This window comes from Zootoca vivipara, chromosome 5 (genome assembly GCF_963506605.1).
Source record: "Zootoca vivipara chromosome 5, rZooViv1.1, whole genome shotgun sequence".
Lineage (NCBI taxonomy): Eukaryota > Metazoa > Chordata > Lepidosauria > Squamata > Lacertidae > Zootoca > Zootoca vivipara.
This window is the reverse complement of record NC_083280.1, coordinates 87,531,631-87,542,824: the sequence shown is the minus strand read 5'-3', so window position 1 is coordinate 87,542,824 and position 11,194 is coordinate 87,531,631. Positions and strand designations below refer to the sequence as shown.

Here is an 11,194-nt window from a genome sequence, read left to right as displayed (position 1 = left end):
AGCTATACAGCTGCAAATAAAAGGTTTTGTGTTGTAAAGCGCAATATACAAATGTGACATTAGATGGCAACAGTGAGCTATGGCAAATTTGATATATTTTTCAAAACTTTTTTAAAAAGCATTTTCACAGTGTTTTTTAAAAATATGTGTGTAGATTCCACCCCAGTTTCATTATATCTAAAAGCAACAACACACACCATTATGACAAAGAAGAAAAGCCATAAGGTGAAATGGAAACCTCTCAGAAGTGGAGAATCTCCCAGCCGTGGGTAACTTTTTTTGATGTATAGCTTAATCATGCTTCGTGCTTTATTTTAGGTCCCTCACTGTTAACTCCTCTCAAACCTGCCCTCAGGCTGTATTTCACATGAGCATTTAATCCAACCAGTGTACTTTATAAGAATTTCAATAATAATAATAATAATAATAATAATAATAATAATAATAATAATAATAATTTATATGCCACCCATCTGACTGGGTTGTCCCAGCAACTCTGGGTGGCTCTCAACAAAAATATTTAAAGCATAGTAAAACACCCACCATTAAGGCTCCAGAGGAAGGCAGAAGTTAGTCCGAGGCAGACATCCTGGAGAAGACAGATCAGTTACTAGTCTCTAAGGACCCTGGATCATTGTCCAGGGAGAAGAATGCAGTACTTGCTGCCCCTGAGCTCTTATATTTCTGACTGCCCTCCTCCCAAGCACATCCTTCCTCAGAAGTGAAGGGTCTTACATGGGCAGCCCTCAAAGCCAAGACCCCCCCCTTGCCTTTCTATCAGTTCCCACCTGGTGCAAGGCCTATCTTCTTCTTTGGCGATCACTCGTAGCCGAGTCAGATTGTCTTGCATGAACATGGTTTTAACAGTGAGTTCGTGACTGTGGAGGCCAATTCTGGATCCACACTTCCTTCCACAGTTGGTACACAGCTTTCTGGGCGGTAATTGCCACGGTGAAGGTTTGCCAAGCATGCCTTCCTCTTAGCGCATTTCTCCCTTTCGTCCTGAGTTCGAGCGTCTTCAAAGCCCATCACACCTTTGGCAAAGGCTGTTCTCCAATTGGAGCGCTGGCAGGCCAGTGTTTCCCAGCTGTCGGTTTGTATACTACATTTTTAAAGATTTGCCTTGAGAGAGCTGTTAAACCTCTTTTGTTGACCACCAGCATTATGCTTTCCGTTTTTAAGTTCGGAATAGAGCAGTTGCTTTGGAAAACGTGTACCTATGTGCTGGCATTGGGGGGGCGGGACCCCTGGGAAGAATCCCCTGGCTATGGGGGTGCTATCTCTGGGAATCCTGATCCCCGAATCTTGGGCTCCCGGGACTCTTGAAAGGTTCAGGTTCAGACAGTCTGCTCATTCTCTAACCCTGAAAAAATTGTTCAAAATGATCCCAGGGAACGTAACTTCCTGGATATATAAAAATGAAAGGCTGTCCTCATGCAGTCGACACTGGAGGATTTCCACTGCCACATCACAATCTGGGATTTCTGTGAAGCCAGAGTGGGGGAGTGGAGAAAACAAAAATATCATAGGATCGTAGAGTTGGAAGGGACCCGGAGGGTCATCTGCTCCATCCCCTTGAGATGCCAGAAGAGGCAGCAGGTTGCACAACAGCGGAGGAAAATTGAACCTTCACCGTCTTCCCTTCTTCACGAGAGGGAGGATAAAGTGTGCACAGCCCTGAAATATCTCATAATCCCTTCCCACAATGTGTTGTCTTCAACATGAAGTCCATGTAGAAATTGGGAAGGCGAGCTATTTTATTAACAAGCAAGCAAACACCCATGTACACAAAGCAAAAATCAACTGACTTTCACCTTCTCTAACTGAACAAACTGAGAATTTGACCTTAAGGTTCTTAAAACACGGCAAGTACCGGGTGTGCACACAAGCGGAGCTGCAGAATCGGAAGGGACGGTGGCTTGATATTAGGGCAGAAGGTGAGCAAACAGCATGCTGAGTCATTGCAATGTTTGGGTGGAGGAAGAAGACCGCAGCAGCAACGGTGGAAGTGGTCTGTGTACAAGGGGGCTTGCCCCAAAGAGGGGGGGAGGGATGGTCGTGGAGGGTAAAATGAGGGGCTCAAGGTGGAGCTGTGAAAGAGAGAAGTGGCATCAGCAACAGGGCTGAGTGAAAACTCTGTGCATTTCTGAATTCCCCTCCATAATAGCAGCAAGGAAAGGCTACAATGAGGGAAACATAGAGGCCCCTTTGGACCAATTGCTCAGCTTCAATGTGTGGCAAGCACAGGAATTGCATCCTTCTCCCCATGCAAAAAGATGTCACTGGCTGCATTTCAGAGCCCATACAGGAGTGTGTTAAGATTTTTGGACGTTTATTGGTGGTTCCCATTTTTAGAACATACTGTGCTGCCAGCCTAATTTCTAGCGGCCAATGTCTCCCCCCAAAAAAAATACTTGAGGGGGCTGCCCCCCCAAATTAATGCGCATTGCCATTCAAATGGGGTGTGCGTGCTGTGTCATGTGATCGATTATGTGGGGAGGGGCTTACCTGGTGTAGGCAAGTAAATCAATAAAAACACAGTACTTAACTAACTGAGGTTCTACCCCCCCTAATATAAATCCTGGCTACGCGGGGGGGATAGGGGGCAGCTGCCCCCCCACCCAATACAAATCTGAGATTTTCCCCGCTCCAACAAAAGCCTGGCCCCCAATATGACCCCTGATGGGCATTACCATTCAAGTGGTGCGCACCACGTCTTGTGATTGATCATGCGCGACAGGGCTTACCTGCCTCCCACCCCATAATTATGTTTAAGTTGGCACGCCTGTGCAGGGCACTTGCAACGCGCCAAGGGCTGCGGACCCCGGCGCCTGCTTGCCAACGCCTCCCTGGGCTGCGTGGCTGAGCTCGAAACGCGTGGGGAGCGAGCTCGGGGTCTGGACCGCCCCACAGAGGGGAGGACCTCGTGACCCACTTTTCCGGCGGAGGTCATTGTCGGTCATTGCCTTCCCGGTTCCGGGAGCGGCGTAAGCCGTGCGCGCGCGCGCGCGCTCACACGCCCCCTTTCCCTCCCAACCTCTCCCTCTCTTCAGCGGCGCATCAGCTGCTAAAGGGAAAGTCCCGGCTGACGCGCCCGCTGCGCACCCGGCTGGCCATGCGAGGGCCATGCATGCAACGGAGTCCCTCCGCGGCCACGGCGCCGTCCAACAGCAGATTGCGGGCAGCCAATGCGGAGCGCGCAGCGAGGTGGCACCAAAGTGCCGGCGACCAATGGGAGGCTCTCTCCAAGTGCCAAGGTACCAGCCTCCTGCTCGCCTCTGCGCCCAGCTGCGCTCCACTTAAGCGGCGCCACAGGACCGTCAAGGCATCCTTTTCGGCGGAGTTGCGCAGCGTGAACGGACCCTGATCGTCCCGTGGACCGCCGCTGGACGTAGTCACCGTGCAAACAAAGGGCCAGAGAGAGAGAGAGACCGGGCACCTCCTGGGGGGTTACTCGGGTTCAGGGCTCGGGCAACTTAAATAGCTGCGCACCAGCGCGCACAACAGCTAAAGGAGCGTGGGGACGTGTGGAGGCAGCTGCGCACCAGCGTAGCCGGGAAAGAGCATAGCCGAGAGAGCATCGCGCCGGAGGAAAAGCAGCACAAAGCCCTCTTCCGATGCCTGCCCAACTAGCTCACGGGGAGGTAAGGCGCCGCTTCCTCCTCAATATTTTTTATTTTAATTTTTTTAATGGTGAGTCGCATTCTCTTGCCCAAGGCAACCCAGAACGGCTAACGACTCATCCATCCCCCTTGGTAGGTCGTTGCTGCCTATCCCGCGGGATGGTGTGCGTGGAGAGCTCCTTCTCCATCCGGGCCATTCCGTGAAAAATGAGCCTGATAAGAAAAAAATTATTTTTAAAATATACTTATTTTACTTATAGTTTCATTAACTAAACATATTAAAGTTCAATATTCCAAAGGAAAAAAGAATTTGAAATTATTTTTTTCATGAGAAATTTGAGCTTGAAGTTTCAGTATCACTTTTCTGATTGTGTAGCTTAATTCTGTTCATTTAGGTTGGCATTATTTTTTAAAGATAAACAAAAATTGTGGTTGTCATTGTTGGTATATTATTAAAGTGAATAACTTTGTCTACACATTGGACTTGAAAATTTTTAAATAGGTAAGTTATTTCTATTTTATTTTTATTATTGAATGGGATGCTGTTTCAGTGTCCCACCCGTGACAGCAAAAGGTACAAAAGTTTATTTTGTGATAAAACTAATTTATAGGTTATGTTTGTTTTATTGTGGGAGTATGTATTAGAGTATAACACACCTATCAATAATAAAAATGCAGTTAATTAATGTAAACACCATGAAATTTTAATAATTTTTTTCTGTCCCACCCGTGACAGTTTTCAGCTTATTTTATTAGGTTGCTAACTGTTGTAGCTTGAGTTAGTGATTTCAGCAAGTGATTTCAGCTCTCTGCAGACAGGAGACAGATTCCTCATGTAATAATTCTTTATTCTGGCAAACAAGACTGAGGGACTGAGGAGAGGGGAACTAGCTAGAAAGAGATACATTTTGGAGGGAACAATCTCAAGCAATCACAAAGCTGCCTTTTGGTGGAAACCAATAAGACTAAGGAGCCAAATGCAGCTGCTTGAATGAACCAATAGTAGCTGTTCCTTCTGGAACATAAAGGCAGTTACCGTTACTTTACCCTAATGCGAATACATACAGTAATACAGATAATATAACCTTTGAATCAATACACAAAATGGGAAAGACTACATCTGCAGAACGTATGAGAAAGCTGCGTGAAAAACTAAAACAAGATAAAAACAAATGTGAAAGCTTCAAAGAAAAGGAGAGGGTCAGAGATAAGAAGAGGCGAGAAAAGATGAAGTTGGTAAAGAATTTGTCTGCAAAATCACTTATGGAATACAGACGGAAAGAAACTGAGCGCAAAAGAAAGTACAGACAAAAGATAAAAGAAAAAGAATCTAGGCCAATTGGCGACACTACTATTCCAGAGATTGGGTCATTTAAATGCCCACAATCTCTTGGAAAGGCTGTTACCAAAGTTAAAAGAGTGTTGCCATTAAGTCCACGGAAAAGAATAGCCGTGTTACGAAAGCTTGTGTATGAGAGTTCACCTCAAGCGTCAAAAACACTATTTGATAAAAGCCCTAAACAGAACACCAAAAGTTCTATTATTTCACAAGATAATATCGCAAAGGTCCATGAGTTTTATAATTCAGATGATATTAGCAGGCAGGCACCAGGAATTAAGGATGTCAAATCTATTAAAGATCCAACAAGTGGAAAAAGAATCAAAATCCAAAAGCGGCATATGAATATGACAGTCCAAGAGGCCTATGCCTTATTTAAGATTGATAACCCAACAGTTGAAATCAGCAAATCAAAATTTTATGAACTGAGGCCTAAAAATATTGACTTAGCTTCTCAAATGCCACACAATGTTTGCGTTTGCAAATACCACGCTAATTTCAATTTCCTAATTGAAGCCATAAGTAGGAAAGACATTTTTTTTCCTTCCACACATTCTGATCTTTTGAGCCTTACTTGTTGTGATTTGGAAAATGAAAAGTGCATGAATGGTGAATGCAAAAAGTGTGTACTTAATTTGCACACCCTAATTGATGAAGACTTAAACATGTCGTCTGAGATTTTCTGGAAGCAATGGAAAGATGACTGTTCTAGCCGGCCTAAGGTTTTTGAAGCAAAAGGAACCATAGAAGAAGCTGTCAATGAGCTACAAAATCAATTTAGTAAATTTAAGAAGCACTTCTTTGTAAAGCGATTACAAGCTAAAGCTTTCAAAAATATGAAGGACACAGTAGCTGATGATGAGGTGATTCTTCAAGTGGATTTTGCTGAAAACTATTTGGCAACATCGCAAGATGAAATCCAAAGTGCACACTGGACCCACAACCAAATCACAGTATTTACTGGTTGCGCTTGGACTCAAGGCAAAGTACGTTCTTTTGCCGTGGTTTCGGATCACTTAACCCACGACAAATACTCAGTATATGCATGCCTAAAAGCCATAATTGAAGAACTTAAGAAAGAATTTAACAGACTGACAAAGGTCAAAATCTTTTCTGATGGGTGTGCTGGTCAGTTCAAAAATAAGTACACACTGTCCAATCTGTGTTTTATGCCTGAAGACTTTGGTGTTGATGGGGAATGGTTTTTTTTTGCTACATCCCACGGCAAGGGTGCCGTGGATGGGATTGGTGGATTAACTAAGCAAGCAGTTTGGAATGCAGTGAAACAAAGGAGAGTAGTAATCAATTCAGCATCAGATTTTGTTAAATGTGCTGAAAAAGCAGTACCGAGAGTGAAGTTTGTCCTTTTAACACCTACTGATATCAGTGCAAATATGGCGATGCTAGATGAGCGCTGGACTTTGGTGAGGAAGATTCCAAACGTGCAGTCCAACCATTTTTTTAAAGCTAAAGACAAAAGAAGTTTAGTTTATGGACCTTCTTTTCAAAAGTCCACCCACGTAGTCTTCACAGAACTGTTCAAGTTAAAAGTTTCTGATGTTTACAGAGATTCTGATAGTGACACAGAAAAACAAGATGGTGTAGCAAGTTGTACAAATGAAACAGATGTGCCGGTGGTTGGAGTGAAGCCGTTCGTTGATGGAGTGACTATTGGGACATATGTTTTAGTTGAATTTGAAACAACTACAAAAAGACAAAGAACCAGGCCTACTAAATATAGATATGCTGCAATATGCCAAAGTAATGTTGAAGATGATGGAGAAGTCAAGGTGATGTGTATGCGAGCAGTTAACAATTCTGGAAAGCTGTTTCAAGTTGATGAAAAAGACATATCATATGTGCAGTTTGAACATATTCTTAGTATCTTACCCCAACCTAATGTTAAACGAGTCAGAAGGAACATTTTTTATGAATTTACTGAAAATGTAGATGTGTTTGAAAGTGGTTAATTGGCCCAGAGATGGACTAGAAGAAAATATTTTTTAAATAGATTTTAATTTTAGTAAATACAACATTATACTTTGTAGGCTATAGTAGATAGTAAGTATAGTAATAGCAAAAGGTTTTTTTGTAATTATTCCATTTTTAACAACCTTAATTGTATGTTAAATCAAGTGTATGCCAGACGCGTCCCACCCGTGACATTTCATTGTCCCACCCGTGACAGCATTTTTTCCTTAATTTTGTATCATTAAATTTCTTAACCTAAATTTCTGATTGCATAGTTGTAACCAATAAACATTGATTTAAACAGATATGCTGAGTTTATAATTGATTCACCTCCCAACTCACAGAGTTTTTCCATAAATCAAACTTATCTCAAGCTCCGTGTCCTTTTTTTGTCCCACCCGTGACAATACTTTAACATTTAATAAAATTGTCAAAAATATCCATAAAAATAATAAAAAATTAGTAAAATGTTCAGTATCTTATTAAGAACATAGTTCAAATTTTGGTTGTTAATTTTTATGTATATTTACATTCTTACACATGTGTGAATACCAAAAAACATGGTCCAAGTGTCCCACCCGTGACAATGGAATGGCCCATCCGACCCCCTGGCTTGGGGAGCCCGGTCCGCATCCTTTTCTGGGCAAGAGCCGGGGCGCAGCATCCTTCCTTCCTGCCTGCCTGCTTCTCCCTTCCCCTCCAGCATCCCAGAGCAGCTCCATTTCCCCAAGCATCCCTTTCCTTTAGTATTATCATCCTTCTTTGATGGCCGCGTTCAAAGGCCCTGCAAAAACATCCATTAAAAAAAACCCCAAAAGCATCCCGGTCTTTTCCCTGCGCGCACCTCCTTAAACCAGAGGGTGAAGTCGCCCCCCTCGTGTGAATAATGCAAGCCCCGCGCCGAGGTCTTGCCCTGCGGCCAGGCTTACCACAGCCCGACCTGGTTTTTGCAACGGCTTCTGTGCGCAAGGGGGCGGAGGCGCTGCGCAATCGCTGGCGATGCGCGCCGCGGAGCAACGCAGGGGGGCGTCACTAGCCGGGCCATTAGCGGCGGCTTTGTGATGGAGACAGTGGGGAAAGCTGTCGGCTGCAGCAGCCTTCTTTGCCTTTTCCTGGGAGCAAACCCTGTTAAAGGCATTGGGGTTTGCATGGGAGTAAACACGTATGCGCTGCGTTAGGGAGAGAACCCAGCAGCAGCGAGGTTGGAGAGACTCTCCAAGCCGCGACTGCGCCACTGGCTGGGTCTTCTTTTTCACCCGATGCCTCACTGCGGTCCTGGCAGCCCAGCTGCAGCTCCGAGTATGACAGGCTGCAGTCTCAATTTGCATTTACAGTACTTGCGAGCAAGCTCCTTTGGACTCCTTTGCAACGCACTCCGGATTGGAACGTGCACGTTAGTTTCTCTTTGGCAGAAGAGCTTTCGGCTCTTGCCAGTGCTTTTAGTAAGGTTATAGAATGAGCAGGTTACTCTCGGGAGGCCACCTGGCCTTTAGGAATGCGGTTTCTGCTGCCAACTTTCCTTTAGCATGCTTGAGGGAGCATCCAGGTCATTCTCAAAAGCCTCTCCCGCTGACAATACCTGTCCAGTCAAAACGGCAGACAGGCTTTGGCGGATGGGGGGGGGGGAAGAAACTGCATAGGTGCCACAGATCTACACAAGCTAAGCATCTGTGTTGTCTCAATGCCAGAGATCAAGGCAGGGAAAGAAGGTGATAATATTGGCATGTTCTTGCGTGAGTGGCCAATCTTTTATGTTACTCGTAACTTGCTACCTCTGGTTCCCTGGCTTTCAAATACAATATCCAGGAGCCAAACCTGCTTGGATGGTGGTCTCATATGCCCTCAGGCAACATTGTTCATAAATGTTGCTGCTGGTCGAAATACATTTGACCAAAAGTTCTATGAAATACAAAAAGCTGCTTATTTTTTTTAATTTCTCCTCCATGCAAACTGGTCCGTTAAAAGGCAACAAGTTACTAATTCTGTATTCTCCAGGACCATCGTAAAAAAGGAACTCTCGACTCCACCGTTCATTTCATGAGACTCAATAATGCTCCTTATTCATTTCTCTTACTAGAAATAGCCCATCATGTCCCAGAGGCTCAAAGCTATTTCCAAAACACTGGTTGCCCCAATCCCAACAAATTAGACTGCAATCTCACACCCCCTAGAGCAGTTACAGTACAATACTGACTTCTGAGTAGACGTAGTTAGGACTGCAGGCCTAGTTACCTTCTCAGTGATTCTCTGTATCAAACAATGTTGATTCACGTTGTTCAGTGGGGCTTCCTTCCTTCCTTCCATGTGCGCATTGCACGGGATTGCAGCCTAGATCTTTTTAAATTCTCCATTAGAATGAATGGGGCTTAAGGAGTGTTTAACTTTGGCTATAAATTGTGTCCCTTGCAACTTACCATCACATTGATACTATAGCAATGTTTTTTTTTTTTGTAGAAAAAGGTGGGAGCCTTTGAACTCTTAGACGGAATGGAAGGGTAGATCTTCCCCAATGAGCTTTCTTTGGCATTCCTGTTTAACATTTATTATGTTTTTATATGTGCTGGAAGCTGCACAGAGTGGCTGGGGAAACCCAGCAAGATGGGCAGTGTATAAATAACAAATATATTATTATTATTATTATTATTATTATTATTATTATTATTATTCCCCTTATGTGGTTACCATTGCACAAGGAGGGAGAGGAGGGCACACTACCCCTTCTATCCCATTCCTGTCACTCCTTGTTGCATCATCTCCTCCCCTTTTGTTACATCACCCCTTCTTCTCCTGCATCTCTCTTAAGGCGTGACAGCGAAGCCTTTCTACTTGGGCAACCTTGAGCCCTGAATTTTCGAAGGCTCCAAATTACACGAGCCACCCACACAAACCAAGGAGGCTACAACTGAAGCAATCATTCGGTTAGTGATATGAGAACAGATAAAGCAATAACAGCCGCTGTGCAACACAGAGCATCTAATTTGCTAACTGTTGCACGGCAGAGTCAACAGCTCGTGGTGAATAGCCTGGCAGAATAGCCAGATCTTATTAAGCTGATGCTGTAACTGAGCTAAAGTGAGTGCCAAACATACCTCAGATTAGAGGGTACTGTATTCCCCATTTGGGGTGCCACCACAGGGAAGACCTTCTCCTGTGTCACCGAATGGTTTCCAAAGTCACGATGATAAAAGGAGCCCATCTGAAAGATCTTCATGTCTGGCGAGTGCAATGCTGCGTCAGTTTTCTATGTCCCAAGCCTTTCATGAATCGCCCCCAATGCTTTGAATTCTGACCATAAACATATTACAGTGGTACCTCAGGTTACGAACTTAATTCGTTCTAGAGGTCCGTTCTTGACCCAAAACCGTTCTTAACCTGAGGCACACTTTCGCTAATGGGGCCTCCTGCTGCCGTTGCACGATTTCCATTCTCATCCTGGGGCAAAGTTTGTAACCTGAGGTAATACTTCCGGGTTAGCAGAGTTTGTAACCTGAAGTGTTTGTAACCTGAGGTACCACTGTTTTTACGGTATTTTATGTCACTCATTTCACAAAATTTGCCCGCCACTTGATTGTTAAAAAGAAAAATACCAAATTAGGTTAAGGTCTGGTTAAGGTCCTGCCAACCTAGCAGTTCGAAAGCACGTCAAAATGCAAGTAGAAGTAAACGGCGTTTCCATGTGCTGCTCTGGTTTGCCAGAAGTGGCTTTGTCATGCTGGCCACATGACCTGGAAGCTATATGCCGGCTCCCTCGGCCAATAACACGAGATGAGCGCGCAACCCCAGAGTCGGTCACCACTGGACCTAATGGTCAGGGGTCCCTTTACCTTTAGCTGCAATAACAATTTCTCCCCCCCTTTTGTAATGTACACAGTATCTTTTTGTCATCATCGTTCTGTTTGGTTTTTCCACATGGGCGCTATTTCTTGTTTCTCCTGTGCGCTTGCAATTTTGTCCTTTTTATTTTTCCAGTAAAGAATACATACCTATTTATATAATCGTGCATATATTCCAGTCCTCTGGATATATTTAGAAAAGAAAAGGAAAGAAAAGGGAAATCCCTCAAAGCAGCTTACGGCCCTGAGTTAGCAGGGTTGCTTCCAAGGCTGTAAGCAGTGGGGCTTGCTTTCAGGGAAGTGGGTGTCAGGATTTCAGCATTCATCACGTTGCAGTTTTACTGAAATGGATGAGCCGAACCGTGCCTAACTTGAGATTAAAGCATGACGCTTTAATCTGATGCTATCACTCTCACCAGGCCAGGTTT

The 11,194-nt window shown here is 44.4% G+C and overlaps 1 protein-coding gene across 2 annotated transcripts in view; it reads left to right on the top strand.

Moving 5' to 3' along the window:
- Positions 1–3,224: 3,224 nt before the first annotated feature.
- The window catches only part of SCD (stearoyl-CoA desaturase), a 31,820-nt gene continuing 23,850 nt past the window's right edge, over positions 3,225–11,194 (top strand). The window contains exon 1 of one of the 2 annotated variants that reach the window (XM_035137787.2): positions 3,225–3,644. In XM_035137787.2, the coding sequence (XP_034993678.1) occupies positions 3,618–3,644 (27 nt within the window). In that variant the 5' untranslated portion in view covers positions 3,225–3,617. The remainder of the gene's footprint in view (positions 3,645–11,194) is intronic. The other variant, XM_035137788.2, reaches the window with a different exon arrangement.